This window comes from Protomyctophum parallelum (genome assembly GCF_964188405.1).
Source record: "Protomyctophum parallelum genome assembly, chromosome: 5".
Taxonomy (NCBI): Eukaryota; Metazoa; Chordata; class Actinopteri; order Myctophiformes; family Myctophidae; genus Protomyctophum; species Protomyctophum parallelum.
The window spans coordinates 948,806-969,612 of NC_139702.1; the positions used below are offsets into that span (position 1 = coordinate 948,806).

The 20,807-nt window shown below is 43.6% G+C and overlaps 1 protein-coding gene across 1 annotated transcript; it reads left to right on the forward strand.

Moving 5' to 3' along the window:
- Positions 1-3,843: 3,843 nt before the first annotated feature.
- On the forward strand, positions 3,844-4,935 carry LOC310859184 (kelch domain-containing protein 3-like; the record flags this gene model as incomplete). Its single annotated transcript, XM_083765585.1, has 1 exon — positions 3,844-4,935. One exon carries the CDS (start codon positions 3,844-3,846, stop codon positions 4,933-4,935), a length of 1,092 nt encoding a protein of 363 aa, XP_083621711.1.
- Between the last annotated feature and the right edge of the window lie 15,872 nt (positions 4,936-20,807).

Consider the following 20,807-nt stretch of genomic DNA (forward strand, 5'->3'; position numbering starts at 1 on the left):
TGATATTGTGATGTCACTATATCACTGTTTTTTTTCATTGGCATGTTTTACTGGCAAGGTTTCAGCCTCCAGGATGAACCTCTAAATACAAAGGGAAGACATCATTGCACATAACAACCACACCAAGGGCTCTAATGAAGTACTGTCACCTCATAAACACATGACATAACAACCACACCAAGGGCTCTAATGGAGTACTGTCACCTCATAAACACATGACATAACAACCACACCAAGGGGTCTAATGAAGTACTGTCACATCATAAACACATGACATAACAACCACACCAAGGGGTCCAATGAAGTACTGTCACCTCATAAACACATGACATAACAACCACACCAAGGGGTCTAATGAAGTACTGTCACATCATAAACACATGACATAACAACCACACCAAGGGGTCCAATGAAGTACTGTCACCTCATAAACACATGACATAACAACCACACCAAGGGCTCTAATGAAGTACTGTCACATCATAAACACATGGCATAACAACCACACCAAGGGCTCTAATGAAGTACTGTCACCTCATAAACACATGACATAACAACCACACCAAGGGGTCTAATGAAGTACTGTCACATCATAAACACATGACATAACAACCACACCAAGGGGTCTAATGAAGTACTGTCACATCATAAACACATGACATAACAACCACACCAAGGGCTCTAATGAAGTACTGTCACCTCATAAACACATGACATAACAACCACACCAAAGGGCTCTAATGAAGTACTGTCACCTCATAAACACATGACATAACAACCACACCAAGGGCTCTAATGAAGTACTGTCACCTCATAAACACATGACATAACAACCACACCAAGGGGTCTAATGAAGTACTGTCACCTCATAGACACATGACATAACAACCACACCAAGGGCTCTAATGAAGTACTGTCACCTCATAAACACATGACATAACAACCACACCAAGGGGTCTAATGAAGTACTGTCACATCATAAACACATGACATAACAACCACACCAAGGGCTCTAATGAAGTACTGTCACCTCATAAACACATGACATAACAACCACACCAAGGGCTCTAATGAAGTACTGTCACCTCATAAACACATGACATAACAACCACACCAAGGGCTCTAATGAAGTACTGTCACCTCATAAACACATGACATGACAACCACACCAAGGGCTCTAATGAAGTACTGTCACCTCATAAACACATGACATAACAACCACACCAAGGGCTCTAATGAAGTACTGTCACCTCATAAACACATGACATGACAACCACACCAAGGGCTCTAATGAAGTACTGTCACCTCATAAACACATGACATGACAACCACACCAAGGGCTCTAATGAAGTACTGTCACATCATAAACACATGACATAACAACCACACCAAGGGCTCTAATGAAGTACTGTCACATCATAAACACATGACATAACAACCACACCAAGGGGTCTAATGAAGTACTGTCACATCATAAACACATGACATAACAACCACACCAAGGGCTCTAATGAAGTACTGTCACCTCATAAACACATGGCATAACAACCACACCAAGGGGTCTAATGAAGTACTGTCACCTCATAAACACATGACATAACAACCACACCAAGGGGTCCAATGAAGTACTGTCACCTCATAAACACATGACATAACAACCACACCAAGGGCTCTAATGAAGTACTGTCACCTCATAAACACATGACATAACAACCACACCAAGGGCTCTAATGAAGTACTGTCACCTCATAAACACATGACATGACAACCACACCAAGGGCTCTAATGAAGTACTGTCACCTCAAACACATGACATAACAACCACACCAAGGGCTCTAATGAAGTACTGTCACCTCATAAACACATGACATAACAACCACACCAAGGGCTCTAATGAAGTACTGTCACCTCATAAACACATGACATAACAACCACACCAAGGGCTCTAATGAAGTACTGTCACCTCATAAACACATGACATAACAACCACACCAAGGGCTCTAATGAAGTACTGTCACCTCATAAACACATGACATAACAACCACACCAAGGGCTCTAATGAAGTACTGTCACCTCATAAACACATGGCATAACAACCACACCAAGGGCTCTAATGAAGTACTGTCACCTCATAAACACATGACATAACAACCACACCAAGGGGTCTAATGAAGTATACTGTCACCTCATAAACACATGACATAACAACCACACCAAGGGCTCTAATGAAGTACTGTCACCTCATAAACACATGACATAACAACCACACCAAGGGCTCTAATGAAGTACTGTCACCTCATAAACACATGACATGACATGAAGTGAGGGGCTCTCTTATCATCATCATAATTTTCCGACCGCGGTTGAGATCATGGATTTCACAATGTCCCTATAGCGATGACGTCAGGGAACGACAGTTTTCTATACCTTTGATCTGCTTTGAGGCAGGATTCCAGAGAAGAAGGGAAGATATAACCTCATGGTCAGCTCTGTAGCAGTGGCCGGCAAACTGTGTTCTTCTGGATCGGACTAGTGAAGAAACACGGGGAAGGTATAGCCGTGTATTAGAGACGTCTTCCAGTTATCATCATACTGTACATCATCATGCATCATCTCATTCTGGGCAATCACAATTTGCGTCCTCACTTTTATACGTCTTCACTTTTCTGCCCTCACTTTTAGCTTCATGTACTTTGCTCATCCAATCAAATCATCGCTATGGGGTGATCAGCCAATCACAAGCCAATGTTTGTGTTCACACAAACCCGGGAAACTGGGCATATAGGAGCCCCTCAAAAATCACACTTGTGTGAAGTGAGGGCACCTCTTTCATTCATTGCAGATTTACTGTCACTACAGCATATACATTACCAGACATGAATGCATTGTGTTATTGTATAAAACAAAACCAGTCACACGATGTATTCATATTGATCCACATGACGTCACATGATATTTACTGCTGTAAACAAAAGCCAGTGCCCTAAACTAAATTCCATATAGACCTGGCAGGCCCCAATGGAGTCCCGGTGCGTTAGAGGGGCTCGAGACCCAAAAGAGAATTTAATCCGAATTTTAAGTGCTTTAAACATACATTAAAAGTCCATATAGACTTGCTGCCATATGACATACGTGGCTCAGCGGTCCAGGCACCTTGGCTGGTAATCCAGTCTGGCAGTGTTCCGCGGGTTCGACTCCCGATTCCTTTTACTGCCTTTACTGCATGTCACCCCCCCCATCTCTCTCCCCATTCCCTGTCAGCCCACTTTCTATCTACCCCTCTACAAAAATAATCAAATAAAGGCGAAAGCCACAAAAAAAAGAAAGATGGTCCAAGGTGTCTCCATATAATGGGCATGTAACCCGAGACAGAAGATGTCTCCATGCCAATTCAAACCTGTTACCATTGAAATGCAAAAGATATAACCTAAATGTAATGAATCAATGGAAAACCGCTTGTAACATAATAACTGGATCCATCGCAACACAGGTTATTTTTTGCAGTCAAATCATGTACGTGTTGAAATGTTTTGAAATGTGCTACAGCTAGTGAGAACACAGGACACTTTTTTTTGCAGGATTTGTAAAGGGTTAGGGTTAGGGTTGTTGTCGACTACAACAATTACTACCTTTTTGAGTCTCCCCTATGCCCAGCTTCGTATGTTCGTGTGTTTGTTTGGCTTGATTTTTATCCAATCAATACATTTTTGCGGGATTTGAAAAACTTTACGTGACATTTGAGCCACTTGTTCCAATATGAGCTGGCGAACATAGCAGCCCTTCATTTTGTTCGACAACCTTCTGACGTCTTTGACCCATGCACGTTTCTACAGTGGCCCCGTGATGCTCCGCTGGGTGGTGCACCTGAAAGGGGCTCCGAAGCAGCGTCAGATCCATGTCGCGGTAGCAGCCGGACACCAGCTCTTCTCGTTCGGAGGACACGGCGACGATGGGGAATTCCAGATGGGCGTGCACATCTTCAACACAGTGTCTCTGCGCTGGAGCAAGTTGCCTGCGGCGATGTACGAGAGAGCAGAGCGACCCAGCGAGGTCCCTTCAATGCGGGTCGGCCACACGGCCGTGCTGATAGAAGACACCGTCTACATCTGGGGCGGTTGGCCCTACTGCAGCACCATCTACGCCTTCCATGTGGACGCCCGGACGTGGTTCAGACCCGAAGCCAGCGTTTCCGGAGCCGTCCCGGACTCGAGGTACGGCCACTCGGCCTGCACCTTGAGGGCGGCCATGTATGTCCACGGAGGCCACACCTCCCTGAGGGGACCCGCCAACGACATTCACGTGCTGGACAGCGGCACCATGGTCTGGTCCGCGATCGACACTGGAGGCGTGCCGGCGACCGCCTCGGAGCACCACACCGCCACCATCATCGGGACCAGCATGTTTGTGTTCGGGGGATGGGGGGGCTGGCTGAACCAGTGGGACGACTGCAGCAACGTCCGGGTGTTCGACACCGAGACCCACTGGCTGAGCACGCCGTGGTCCGCGCAGCGCCAACGGCCCAGGAGACGCGTGGGGCACGTGGCCTTCGCCTACGGCGGCGAGCTGTACGTGTTCGGCGGCCGCAACCTGAGCCGGACCTTCAACGACATGTGGAAGTACACCCCGGAGACCTTCTCCTGGCGGAGGGTCAGACCCAAGGGCAAGGACCCCTGCAGGATGCACACCATGTGCTGCTGCATCCTGGGAGATCGCGTTGTGCTCTTTGGCGGATACAAGGCGAGCAACTTGGCGCCCAACGACCTCTACATCCTGGACCTCAGTCCCAGTCTGATCACGCTGTGCAAGCGAGTGGTCCTCCGCTACGGCCTGAAGCAGGCCGAACTCCCGTACGACCTGAGGTGGGAACTGGCGGCCATGACGTCAAAGAAGCCGGCGCGAGCGCGGAGAAAAAAGACAAAGCAGGGAGCTCACTGAGGCAACGTATCTGTAGGAGGAGTAGCGAGAAGTGTGGTGTGATGGAAAATGGACAATGGCGGAATATTGTTGGATCTTGGCGTGGCCTGTATGGGGCATTGTGGCCTGTATGGGGCATTGTGGCCTGTATGGGGCATTGTGGCCTGTATGGGGCATTGTGGCCTGTATGGGGCATTGTGGCCTGTATGGGGCGTTGTGGCCTGTATGGGGCGTTGTGGCCTGTATGGGGCGTTGTGGCCTGTATGGGGCGTTGTGGCCTGTATGGGGCATTGTGGCCTGTATGGGGCATTGTGGCCTGTATGGGGCATTGTGGCCTGTATGGGGCATTGTGGCCTGTATGGGGCATTGTGGCCTGTATGGGGCATTGCATAGAGATCCCAGAGTAGCAGGGACTTTTCTTTTGTTTTTACGGCATGGCCTACGGCAGTGGTGGAAAGAAACAAATTACATTTACTTAAGTACTGTACTGTAAGTACAAATTTGAGGTATTTGTACTTTATTTGAGGATTTCCAACTTTTACTTCTGCTCCACTACATCTCAAATCCAAATATTGTACATTTACTCCACTAAATCTTGGATCCAAATATTTCACTTTTAAACAGCACTACATTTATCTTTAGTTACTAGATTTTGATTTGATTATTATTACAAAACATTAACCACTTCAGCCCTATATACATTTCGGCCATTTGAAAATAGCCGATCTACAAGCGCAATGTGACGCATTGTGATCTTATATCTGGTGAGCCTACATTTGAATTTGAAATGAGACATTCTGCATATTGAGTATATTTTCTAGTTTTGGTTCTTTAACCCATTCTGGGCGGGCACCCATTTTGGTGTTTAGCATCATGTCATGCTTTAGCTATTGAAAAATAGCAGATCTACAAGCTCGTATCGCGCCACCGAGTGGCGCGATACGAGCTTGTAGGTCTGCTTTTTTTGAAAAATCGAAGAGCGACTGACATTTCTAGAATCTGATCTCAGGTCAGAATGGGTTAATCAGACCAGTGTGTGTCCAGTGGAAACCTCGTTATGAATCTGATCTCAGGTCAGAATGGGTTAAGTACATTTTGATGCCAATACTTTACTACTGTCACTCCAAGTACATTTTGAATTCCGGACGTTTACTTGGAATTTCGACATGCAAGTATTGATACTTTTACTTTTTAAGTGAAACATTTTCCTTTTGGCCTGCGGGGCCAAAACGTGAAGGGCCCCGCATGCAAGAGCGCCGTGCGCCACAGTCTGATTGGTCTACTGCGAGTGTGTGTGGAAAGCTTGCAGCGGTGCTCCAGATTAGCTGCTTTTTTGTAAGAAATATCCCCCTGCCCACAAACAGTTATATGTTCAACAGGGCTTTCCGGGGTCACGACAGTGGACCGTCAAATCTTCGTGTGATCTTTGTGTAGTCCTGAAAAAGGTGGACCCCTGATTTAGACATGAGGGACATTACATAACATTGATATCCTTGAAGCCTGAATACTTTGAACACCATCGCCACCTTGTGCGTGAATACATGTACAGTATACTGCATTTACAGTCAATCAATGGATAATTAATTGGTCAGGTACAGTCAGACATTTATAGGCTAAAAGGATAACACTTTTTTCCATTGTATAGTCTGTAGCGCTACTCATAATGTAATAACTGCTCATAATCGCTATTATTACGTTATGCGCTCATTTCTTATTACATTATGAGATTATCATTAGGCTGCACTATGAGATTTTATTAGGCTATATACATTAAAAGTATTACATTATGAGCCGTTATTACATAATGAGCAGTTATTACATTATGAGTTGCTACATGGTAGGCTTTCCTTAGCCCATTCTGACCGGGCACCCATTTTGGTGTCAGCATCATGTTATGCTTTAGCTATTGAAAAATAGCAGATCTACAAGCTCATATCGCGCCACCGAGTGGCGCGATACGAGCTTGTAGGTCTGCTATTTTTTTTTAAATCAAAGACACTTTTAGAATCTGATCTCAGGTCAGAATGGGTTAATAATTAAACTGTCAGGATGTAATAGACATTTTTAGAATCTGATCTCAGGTCAGAATGGGTTAGACACACGAGCAGTCATTCACCTCCCCTCCCCCATGTCTACTCTGTCCATTGATGCAGTCATCACCTCCCCTTCATGTCTGCTCTGTCCATTGATGCAGTCATCACCTCCCCTTCATGTCTGCTCTGTCCATTGATGCAGTCATCACCTCCCCTCCATGTCTGCTCTGTCCATTGATGCAGTCATCACCTCCCCTTCATGTCTGCTCTGTCCATTGATGCAGTCATCACCTCCCCTTCATGTCTGCTCTGTCCATTGATGCAGTCATCACCTCCCCTTCATGTCTGCTCTGTCCATTGATGCAGTCATCACCTCCCCTTCATGTCTACTCTGTCCATTGATGCAGTCATCACCTCCCTCCATGTCTGCTCTGTCCATTGATGCAGTCATCACCTCCCCTTCATGTCTACTCTGTCCATTGATGCAGTCATCACCTCCCCTTCATGTCTGCTCTGTCCATTGATGCAGTCATCACCTCCCCTTCATGTCTACTCTGTCCATTGATGCAGTCATCACCTCCCCTTCATGTCTGCTCTGTCCATTGATGCAGTCGTTCACCTCCCCTTCATGTCTGCTCTGTCCATTGATGCAGTCATCACCTCCCCTTCATGTCTGCTCTGTCCATTGATGCAGTCATCACCTCCCCTTCATGTCTGCTCTGTCCATTGATGCAGTCATCACCTCCCCTTCATGTCTGCTCTGTCCATTGATGCAGTCGTTCACCTCCCCTTCATGTCTGCTCTGTCCATTGATGCAGTCATTCACCTCCCCTTCATGTCTGCTCTGTCCATTGATGCAGTCATCACCTCCCCTTCATGTCTGCTCTGTCCATTGATGCAGTCATCACCTCCCCTTCATGTCTGCTCTGTCCATTGATGCAGTCATCACCTCCCCCCCCCATGTCTGCTCTGTCCATTGATGCAGTCATCACCTCCCCTTCATGTCTGCTCTGTCCATTGATGCAGTCGTTCACCTCCCCTTCATGTCTGCTCTGTCCATTGATGCAGTCATCACCTCCCCTTCATGTCTGCTCTGTCCATTGATGCAGTCATCACCTCCCCTTCATGTCTACTCTGTCCATTGATGCAGTCATCACCTCCCCTTCATGTCTGCTCTGTCCATTGATGCAGTCATCACCTCCCCTTCATGTCTGCTCTGTCCATTGATGCAGTCATCACCTCCCCTTCATGTCTGCTCTGTCCATTGATGCAGTCATCACCTCCCCTTCATGTCTGCTCTGTCCATTGATGCAGTCATCACCTCCCCTTCATGTCTGCTCTGTCCATTGATGCAGTCATCACCTCCCCTTCATGTCTGCTCTGTCCATTGATGCAGTCATCACCTCCCCTTCATGTCTGCTCTGTCCATTGATGCAGTCATTCACCTCCCCTTCATGTCTACTCTGTCCATTGATGCAGTCATCACCTCCCCTTCATGTCTGCTCTGTCCATTGATGCAGTCATCACCTCCCCTTCATGTCTGCTCTGTCCATTGATGCAGTCATCACCTCCCCTTCATGTCTGCTCTGTCCATTGATGCAGTCATCACCTCCCCTTCATGTCTGCTCTGTCCATTGATGCAGTCATCACCTCCCCTTCATGTCTGCTCTGTCCATTGATGCAGTCATCACCTCCCCTTCATGTCTGCTCTGTCCATTGATGCAGTCATCACCTCCCCTTCATGTCTGCTCTGTCCATTGATGCAGTCATCACCTCCCCTTCATGTCTGCTCTGTCCATTGATGCAGTCATCACCTCCCCTTCATGTCTACTCTGTCCATTGATGCAGTCATCACCTCCCCTTCATGTCTACTCTGTCCATTGATGCAGTCATCACCTCCCCTTCATGTCTACTCTGTCCATTGATGCAGTCATCACCTCCCCTTCATGTCTGCTCTGTCCATTGATGCAGTCGTTCACCTCCCCTTCATGTCTGCTCTGTCCATTGATGCAGTCATCACCTCCCCTTCATGTCTACTCTGTCCATTGATGCAGTCATCACCTCCCCTTCATGTCTACTCTGTCCATTGATGCAGTCATCACCTCCCCTTCATGTCTGCTCTGTCCATTGATGCAGTCATCACCTCCCCTTCATGTCTGCTCTGTCCATTGATGCAGTCATCACCTCCCCTTCATGTCTGCTCTGTCCATTGATGCAGTCATCACCTCCCCTTCATGTCTGCTCTGTCCATTGATGCAAAGATGTTTAGGCCTGTAAACTTGGAGCCAGGGTTGATTTTGTTGACTAAAACAATAATGACAAACTACTGCTCGACTATTTTCTAAATAAAACTAAATAAGAACTGAGCTATTATGATTGAAGTACATTAAATACATTGTGAATTTCATCAACAATAAAAACTAGATTAAAATGTTAGGGGGGGGGGGGGGGGGCACTATTGGAGAACCCACTAACATATTAGGGAGAGAGTAGAACTAAAAGACAAGTCATTTTATGTTTGGTTGCGCTCGGTTGTTGCGCTCTGAAATAGCAGCTCTATAAAGTGTACAACCAGGCATTTTATAACGACGCCATTAAGGCCAGCCAAAATACATTTTTGTCGACCAAATTAACTGTAGATTTAGTGACTAAAATCATCATTTCAACTATAATCTAGACCAAAACTAGCCTCGGAAACTCAGACGTTATTATTTCCAGGAAGAAAAAACGGGCTAAAACAACATCAACCCAGACGGCTCAGTGAGGGGGAGCTGGCCGTGGTGCTGAGTACTGTATATGGGCTAAAACAGAACCGTCTTATGCACACCATGTATGCTCTGATAATACTGTATATGGGCTAAAACAGAACCGTCTTATGCACACCATGTATGCTCTGATAATACTGTATATGGGCTAAAACAGAACAGTCTTATGCACACCATGTATGCTCTGATAATACTGTATATGGGCTCAAACAGAACAGTCTTATGCACACCATGTATGCTCTGATAATACTGTATATGGGCTCAAACAGAACAGTCTTATGCACACATGTATGCTCTGATAATACTGTATATGGGCTAAAACAGAACAGTCTTATGCACACCATGTATGCTCTGATAATACTGTATATGGGCTCAAACAGAACCGTCTTATGCACACCATGTATGCTCTGATAATACTGTATATGGGCTAAAACAGAACCGTCTTATGCACACCATGTATGCTCTGATAATACTGTATATGGGCTCAAACAGAACCGTCTTATGCACACCATGTATGCTCTGATAATACTGTATATGGGCTAAAACAGAACCGTCTTATGCACACATGTATGCTCTGATAATACTGTATATGGGCTCAAACAGAACCGTCTTATGCACACCATGTATGCTCTGATAATACTGTATATGGGCTAAAACAGAACCGTCTTATGCACACATGTATGCTCTGATAATACTGTATATGGGCTAAAACAGAACCGTCTTATGCACACCATGTATGCTCTGATAATACTGTATATGGGCTCAAACAGAACCGTCTTATGCACACATGTATGCTCTGATAATACTGTATATGGGCTAAAACAGAACAGTCTTATGCACACCATGTATGCTCTGATAATACTGTATATGGGCTCAAACAGAACCGTCTTATGCACGCCTGTATGCTCTGATAATACTGTATATGGGCTAAAACAGAACAGTCTTATGCACGCCTGTATGCTCTGATAATACTGTATATGGGCTAAAACAGAACAGTCTTATGCACACCATGTATGCTCTGATAATACTGTATATGGGCTAAAACAGAACAGTCTTATGCACGCCTGTATGCTCTGATAATACTGTATATGGGCTAAAACAGAACAGTCGTATGCACACCTGTATGCTCTGATAATACTGTATATGGGCTCAAACAGAACAGTCGTATGCACACCATGTATGCTCTGATAATACTGTATATGGGCTAAAACAGAACAGTCTTATGCACACCATGTATGCTCTGATAATACTGTATATGGGCTAAAACAGAACAGTCGTATGCACACCTGTATGCTCTGATAATACTGTATATGGGCTAAAACAGAACAGTCTTATGCACGCCTGTATGCTCTGATAATACTGTATATGGGCTCAAACAGAACAGTCTAATGCACGCCTGTATGCTCTGATAATACTGTATATGGGCTAAAACAGAACAGTCGTATGCACACCTGTATGCTCTGATAATACTGTATATGGGCTAAAACAGAACAGTCGTATGCACACCATGTATGCTCTGATAATACTGTATATGGGCTAAAACAGAACAGTCGTATGCACGCCTGTATGCTCTGATAATACTGTATATGGGCTAAAACAGAACAGTCTTATGCCCACCATGTATGCTCTGATAATACTGTATATGGGCTCAAACAGAACAGTCTTATGCACACCATGTATGCTCTGATAATACTGTATATGGGCTAAAACAGAACCGTCTTATGCCCACCTGTATGCTCTGATAATACTGTATATGGGCTCAAACAGAACAGTCTTATGCACGCCTGTATGCTCTGATAATACTGTATATGGGCTAAAACAGAACAGTCTTATGCACACCATGTATGCTCTGATAATACTGTATATGGGCTCAAACAGAACAGTCTTATGCCCACCTGTATGCTCTGATAATACTGTATATGGGCTAAAACAGAACAGTCTTATGCACGCCTGTATGCTCTGATAATACTGTATATGGGCTAAAACAGAACAGTCTTATGCCCACCATGTATGCTCTGATAATACTGTATATGGGCTCAAACAGAACAGTCTTATGCCCACCTGTATGCTCTGATAATACTGTATATGGGCTAAAACAGAACCGTCTTATGCCCACCTGTATGCTCTGATAATACTGTATATGGGCTCAAACAGAACAGTCTTATGCCCACCTGTATGCTCTGATAATACTGTATATGGGCTCAAACAGAACAGTCTTATGCACACCATGTATGCTCTGATAATACTGTATATGGGCTAAAACAGAACAGTCTTATGCACACCATGTATGCTCTGATAATACTGTATATGGGCTAAAACAGAACAGTCTTATGCACGCCTGTATGCTCTGATAATACTGTATATGGGCTCAAACAGAACAGTCTTATGCCCACCATGTATGCTCTGATAATACTGTATATGGGCTCAAACAGAACAGTCTTATGCACACCTGTATGCTCTGATAATACTGTATATGGGCTAAAACAGAACAGTCTTATGCCCACCATGTATGCTCTGATAATACTGTATATGGGCTCAAACAGAACAGTCTTATGCACACCATGTATGCTCTGATAATACTGTATATGGGCTAAAACAGAACAGTCTTATGCACGCCTGTATGCTCTGATAATACTGTATATGGGCTAAAACAGAACCGTCTTATGCCCACCTGTATGCTCTGATAATACTGTATATGGGCTCAAACAGAACAGTCTTATGCACACCATGTATGCTCTGATAATACTGTATATGGGCTAAAACAGAACAGTCTTATGCACGCCTGTATGCTCTGATAATACGGGCTAAAACAGAACAGTCTTATGCACGCCTGTATGCTCTGATAATACTGTATATGGGCTCAAACAGAACAGTCTTATGGACACCATGTATGCTCTGATAATACTGTATATGGGCTCAAACAGAACAGTCTTATGCACGCCTGTATGCTCTGATAATACTGTATATGGGCTAAAACAGAACAGTCTTATGCACACCATGTATGCTCTGATAATACTGTATATGGGCTCAAACAGAACAGTCTTATGCACGCCTGTATGCTCTGATAATACTGTATATGGGCTAAAACAGAACAGTCTTATGCACACCATGTATGCTCTGATAATACTGTATATGGGCTCAAACAGAACAGTCTTATGCCCACCATGTATGCTCTGATAATACTGTATATGGGCTCAAACAGAACAGTCTTATGCACACCATGTATGCTCTGATAATACTGTATATGGGCTAAAACAGAACAGTCTTATGCCCACCTGTATGCTCTGATAATACTGTATATGGGCTCAAACAGAACAGTCTTATGCCCGCCTGTATGCTCTGATAATACTGTATATGGGCTCAAACAGAACAGTCTTATGCACACCTGTATGCTCTGATACTGTATATGGGCTAAAACAGAACCGTCTTATGCACGCCTGTATGCTCTGATAATACTGTATATGGGCTCAAACAGAACAGTCGTATGCACACCATGTATGCTCTGATAATACTGTATATGGGCTAAAACAGAACAGTCTTATGCACACCATGTATGCTCTGATAATACTGTATATGGGCTAAAACAGAACAGTCTTATGCCCACCTGTATGCTCTGATAATACTGTATATGGGCTAAAACAGAACAGTCGTATGCACACCTGCATGCTCTGAGGCGGGAGCGTACTGCGTAGGCAGGGCTCAATGTATTTCAGAAAAATGCACATAAAGTGCACAAAGACCCGCAAGAAAACAGAACATACATTTCCCCTGTAACTAAACACGTTTATCCTCTTATCAGTGTCTTAAGTTCGTATGTTCATAATACTGTATATGTCAGCTACTGTAGTTTGTGATGTTAGTTGTCATGTTTGGTTCTCTGTACATGTCAAAGAATGCACACCAACACACTGTGTGACTTATTTGCTCGACAGGAATAGGCTACACACATTAATATATACAACATCTTCACAACAGAGGGTGCAGGTGAGAAACCCCAGGAGGGCTTATGAGACAACCTTACCGTTGACATATTGCAATTAGAATTTTATTTGATTAGAATGTACTTAAAATGTAAACGTTTAAATCAAAAAGATTAAACAGAAAAAACAAAGACATGCACTGTATGCACGAGAAACAAAATAGAGTAGCCTTATGTTATAAAATACCCATAGCAGTAGTATGTATGTATGTCCACCGAGTACCCACTGGTTATAAGTAATACAGTACTGTATAAAGTAATATTCCACAGGGAGTCAGACATATGTATATGATCACAATATGTATGCACATAAAAATAAAACTGAATTTAACATGCTATTAACATGAACAGGTCAGATTATTTAGACAGTGGCTGTTAATCTGTCAGACAGCATTGGTAAAGGACATGCTATTCACTTGTGCCAGATCATGACTGGGGGAAACTAGCCAATCTACATTGACATGTTGTGAGCTTGTACAGTAGATTGAGATGAGATGAGATGAGATATGAGATATACTTTATTAGGCTCCCGAGGAAGACATTTGTCTTAGACAAAGGGCCCGCATGCAAGCGTAGCCCTAGTCCATGTCGCCACAGTGCAGCGCCAAATACATCTTTCTTGCATCATAGAAAAAGAAAGTAAGAAAAAGAAGGATGGGGGGTGGGGGGGGAGGGGGAGAAGCATGGAATGGGTGAGGGGTATTGACAGAGAGGGGGGGGGGGGGAGGGATGGAGACATCATATCACATACAGTTGCATTGTGTAGGCACGGAACTTGGGAGGGGGGGTGGGGGGTTGGATTTTTGGATGTGCAACAAATAAAAAAAACTCTGATCCTCACACAACGCCTCAGTGGGAGGGGCTGTCTGAAGGCACCGGGCAGCAGGTGGGTGGGTGGGGGGGGGGGCGATTGGCTATTTGAACTATTAAAAAATATATATATAGAGAAAATAGAAAGAAAATAAGTTTAGGGATAAGGGGTAAGGCATTGGCGACAGTAGCCCGACTATGGTTGAGAACCCTTGGGCTACAGTCTACAATGTCTACAGTGGAAAGAGCAGAACGCCACTGAAAGTAGTGTGGTGGTTAACATTGTCGAACAATTGCATTTCACTCCAATTCCAAGTGATCAAATTCACTCTGTCTCCGGCATTGAGTGACAGAATCACTGCTCCGCTGGTGCTGTCGCTGTCGTGCTTTCCTTTGGCTTGCCAGGTGCTGACTTGAAGGTGGCCGTTCTTCAGCAGCTGGGCCCCGGAGAAGTGAGTGCTGTAGCCGAACGTTGTGAAGGTGAACTGGAACGCTCCGTTCAGCGGGGCAGTGAAGATACCTGCGAGACACAGAATCGTGGAATCGTCAGAGCCGTGCCCATTTATATCTCACTGATTAATAATTGAGCTCCATAATAATAATAATAATAATAAACTTTATTTGTATAGCACTTTTCATCCATAAATGCAGCTCAAAGTGCTTCACAGGGCAGGACACAAAAATAAAATACAATAAAACACAAGTAGTTAAAATGATAGAACAATAGCAGAGAACAAAACCGAATATAAGAACATAAAATAAATAAAAACACATAAAAAAATTAAAATAAAAATAAAACTCAACTAAAAGCAAGAGTGAAGAGGTGAGTCTTGAGTTGAGATTTAAAAATGTCTACAGAGGGTGCGTGTCTGAGCTCGAATGGAAGTTTATTCCAGGCTGTTGGGCCGTAGAAGCAAAAAGCTGCCTCACCAGATTTTTTTGTGCACATTCTTTTAGGCACTTCAAGTAGGCCAGCATTGGAGGACCTGAGGGGGCGGCTAGGGACATATCTAGGCAGGCAGTCATGTAGGTAGGAAGGTGCGAGACCATTGAGAGCTTTATAGACAAGTAACAGAATTTTAAAATCAATCCTAAAAACAACCGGAAGCCAGTGCAGTGATGCCAAAACTGGAGTAATATGTTCTCTCATCTTAGTTCTAGTTAAAACTCTAGCTGCTGCATTTTGGACAAGTTGTAATCTGTGAGTTGTTTTCTTAGGGAGTCCTGAAAAGAGTGCAATAATGAGCCTCTTCCCCCAGGGCATTGTGTGCTATACTAGACCGGTGCCCGGCTGTAGAGCACAGAGTCGGTAACGAATGGAAGTTGAACATGACGATTATGAGAACATTTGGTCTCTGCTCTCAGCTAATAGGGGTCCTTGTCCTGAGATACGTGAAAGACCAGTTCTGTGAGGCTCTCAGTATACCTGTGGCAGGCCGGGGCGCCTGATGGAGGGGAAAGGAACTGGTTGGAATAACGTGTTCCTTCCACGCGCTACGTCCAACCAGGGAAACTCCCCCCTGTCAGGTGTAAAGGAGCAACTTGGACACTCAAGCATGAAGGAAGCATGAGTTCAAGTCCGTTGCTCTCCCCTTGTCCCCCATATATGGGGACTAGGTTGGTCTCCCCTTGTCCCCCATATATGGGGACTAGGTTGCTCTCCCCTTGTCCCCCATATATGGGGACTAGGTTGGTCTCCCCTTGTCCCCCATATATGGGGACTAGGTTGGCGGAGGGTGTGCAGAGCCCAGGATCACATTAGAAGATTAGATGATTGACACAGGGGTGAAAAATGGGTTACAAAATCTCTATACCTGTGGCAGGGTCGTAGGCATTGCCGGTGTTGAAGAAGACATTCCTGAACACAATGGTTGTGCCGGGTCCAACGCGCACATCAGACCCCCTGGCCAACGATGCTGAAAATCCCACTTTCTGAGTGTGGACAACTGAGGACAAAAGAGAAACAGAGCAGGTATAGAAAAAAAAACATTACACTTTATTTATTTTTTTAAAGGGTTGTTTTATGCTTTTCTGCCTTTATTGATATAGTTTCAAGTGAAGATAGATAGGAAAAGAGGAAGAGAGAGAGTGGGGAGAGACAATGAGGTATATGTAAGTGTTCAAATGTGTATGTTGTACACTCAGAGTTACAGTATGTTGTAGTAAATAAGTTTCATACATATTCTGAAGAAAACCTGGAGACTGACATTTACTAATTGGGTCTTGTGAACAAAATAATACATTATAATGGTGTGTAAAAACAGACACATTAATTACCCCTGCAAGACACAAGACTAAGACTAAATCAGAATGTGTTATAAAAATTTACACTGATTTAAAGTTTGGTTGAATCCATGAATCAGTTCAATGGATAAATCGATAAATAGCATAAAAAAAAATCCAAACAGATTCGCCATTATGCCTAATTCATATCATTATTTGTAACAAGGGCATCACTTTCAACTTACCCTCTCTGGTGAGGTTTCCCAGGTCCCAGATCAAGGTGGTCATTTCTGCTGTAGTTTCTCGCTGCTGTGTTGCCATATCAGTCACTTGAGACCTGAGATCTGTGAACACATTAAGAGATATCCATTCAAAAGGCTTCACTGAATGCTTTTTGTTAAAGCCCCATAAGCATAAAATTATCTACATCTTAGCATCTCTGCTGTGGTAAAAATGATATTACCATGACACATTGGATCCCCGACATTTTAGAGATATTGAATTGAACAATTAATGCCAGAAAATCACACAGTTCTTCCTACTGTACTTCCTAGAGATATATAGCTAGACATCTATAAACACTCCACACGGTGGACTTCAAAATAAGATATTTTTATATTATAAATATTATTCTCTGGTATCGGTATTCGGTAATGGTATTGGCTATAACAGAAATATTGTGGTATCGGGATCGGAATGGAAACGAAAAAAAGTGTATCCCTACCAGAAAGTAATTAATATTATTATTATTATTATTATTATTATCCCTACCAGAAAGTAGACCCTTTTGACACTCAGTAGGCGACCCACTCTGCTACACCAGTGGCTCTCAAAGTGTCCTTGAGTGGGTTCCAAATGGCTCTGGGTGTGTGTCTCTGAGAGTGTACAAATCAAACTAAATTGGGTCCATTTGGTTCCATTTGTACACTCACGTCCTTGAAATTAACCCATTCTGACCGGGCACCCATTTTGGTGTCAGCATCATGTTGTGCTTTAGCTATTTAAAAATAGCAGATCTACAAGCTCATATCGCGCCACCGAGTGGCGCGATACGAGCTTGTAGGTCTGCTATTTTTGAAAAATCGAAGAGCGACTGACATTTTTAGAATCTGATCTCAGGTCAGAATGGGTTCATCAGACCAGTGTGTGTCCGGCGGAAACCTCGTATGAATCTGATCTCAGGTCAGAATGGGTTAAAAAGGTTTGAGAACAACTGTACACTAAATGGAACAGATTCTTACTTAGTATCATTTGGTAACACCTGCGAAGGAAGTAGGGAAGTTGGCCCTCTGTGTGCTACTGCAGCATTATGCATAGAGTCTATTCACACAAGGTATCTGATTGGCAGAGAGCTTACCTGCATTCTGCTCCTTCAGTGAGTTCAGGTCAGCCTGGAGTTCGTCCAACTTCCGCTCCAGAGATCCGATGTTTTTGGCGTTATCGCATGGCCTGACTGCGACGCACGTGTCGGTGGTGACCCGTAACCCTAACCCTAACCCATCGACATGCTGCAGAAGTATAACGGTGAAGAAGGCCAGGATGAGGATGTGTGTCTTTGCCATCATGAGGATGTCTGCGTTCTCTAGGTTCTCTGTGTTCTCTAGGCACCTGCTGAGTAGCACTGATGGATGCACTAAGACAGAGGACTGTTTATATGCAGAGCCAGAGCTGTCCCCTGACAACTAACTCACAGGAAGGATGAAGGGGAATCCCCTTCTATAAGGAAATGATCGAGGAAGGAGGATGAAGGGGAATCCCCTTCTATAAGGAAACAATTTATAATTTATGCATTTAGCAGATGCTCTTAATCCAGAGCGACTTACAATAATCAAGAACAAGGAAATGATCGAGGATGGGATTCATCAAAGTATGTTTACCCCAAGTATGTAAGCTTTTTAAATCAATAAAAAGGTTCAAGGTTCAATAGAATATATTTTATACACATATGTGTGGTTTCTGTGGTAGAGTGTGGTATGTCAATACAATATAACCTTACCATTATGGTATCGTTTACGACAGTCAGTCACTTATATTTGATACAGTCTGTTTGTAGTGAAACAGCAGCAGTAACATTAGCGTTTTCTTTCAGTCAGTTGATTCTTCATATCCATATGGCCGGGATGATTTTTCTTTATTTTCAAACACAGAGGCGATCTAAAATCCCCCTATGGGGATTACAATGCAAATAAAAAAAGTACATGAACCTGTGGACTTAGCGCCCTCTACAGATATTGACGTCAGACTTCGGCGCTCTATTGAAATGAACAGCAAAATGTTTTTTAAGGTTTTTAAACCTGTTAAAATAACATGAGAAATATCCCCTATAGGCCACTACAGTAACAAGTTGGCCATACCACCCATGACCAAAATGAGGGTTTTAAAACAAAATCTGACATGCCATAGGCCGGTTTCATAACAAACGACTGGCAATATTATAGCTATTGTCGAATATGACATAAGGCATTTAAATATAAGTAGTGAGATTAAGTTAATACAATATACTGTACTTTATACAGTCTGTATCGTAGAGTATGTTAACACGATATGAATTATACAATTGGAGTAGTTGTATTCTGTCTCCCTGCTCTTCTAATAATGTCTCACCTATAGACAGGATCCAAAGTTTGACCTTTGACCTTGATTGAATAGTTTATCCCATTCTGACCTGAGATCAGATTCATACGAGGTTTCCGCCGGACACACACTGGTTCTGATGAACCCATTCTGACCTGAGATCAGATTAAAAAAGTCAGTCGCTCTTCGATTTTTCAAAAATAGCAGACCTACAAGCTCGTATCGCGCCACTCGGTGGCGCGATATGAGCTTGTAGATCTGCTATTTTTCAATAGCTAAAGCATGACATGATGCTGACACCAAAATGGGTGCCCGGTCAGAATGGGATATTTGACATAAATGTAAAAACAGTAAAGTGCAGTCAAGGGATAGAACAACAAAAAGTCACTTCAGTCTTGTTTCCATTTAGGCCCTATTATGCAATCAATAATTGATCTGATGGTCAAGATTCAAATTATCCCCTGAGCAAGTAGGCAGGCTCTATTTGCTCAGTGGTAAACATGTCAGGTTATCGTCATCATCAGAGAAGTAGTTTGGTGCAGCACATACTTGCATAATTATTAAACAAGGAAACTCGGTACAGCACATAGTTGCAGGTATCGTATCAGGAATGAGAGAGAGAGAGAGAGAGAGAGAGAGAGAGAGAGAGAGAGAGAGAGAGAGAGAGAGAGAGAGAGAGAGAGAGAGAGAATGACAATGGGAAGCAACAAACCGGAGTTAAAAGACATCTAAAGTATCATGTAACTTATGTAACTGTAACCCTTTAGTTATCAATCACAGGGTACAGGACTAGTTACTAGGTTCGGAAGAGCAGTAAGCAAGAAGAATGATTTAGACCACAGACCATAGGTACGGTTTAGTATTAGCCCGATGGCTTGTATTACAGCAATAAAATAATAGAATGGAAAATGCACAACAAACAATGACAATAATCATACAAAACAATAAACAAAAGAAAACAACTGTGCTCAGACAGTTAAATGTCACCAAATAAATACCTCCTATTAACTATGCTCCCACAGGAAAACAGGTAAGTACTATTTTAGTCTGTTTTAGTCCTATTTATTTACTATCTAATTTAGTTGTCCTTTCCAGGTTTTAAATCTAATCTAAGGTAAGTAAATAAGTTAAGTTGGTTTTAAGTAACTTATTCCTATTTTAGGTTCACAGTAAATATCACTTTTAACCAAATGAAATGTAACGTTATGAAATCAAAATACTTTTTGTCTCCACCAGGCCGAAGGCATGTGGGGAGAGTATGTTTTGCACTCCGTCCGTCCGCGTGTCCGTCCGTGTGTCCGTCCGTGTGTCCGTGTGTCCGTGAACAGCTAATCTCGGCCACCGTTAACCCGGTCGATGCCATATTTTGCACACACACTCCCTGGATGCCAACCATGAACCTCTGCCCCAAACTTTCCAGAACGGCCTGTTATAGCGCCACCAGGAGGCCGCTTTGTGCAAAACAAGCTAATCTCGGCCACCGTTAACCCGGTCGATGCCATATTTTGC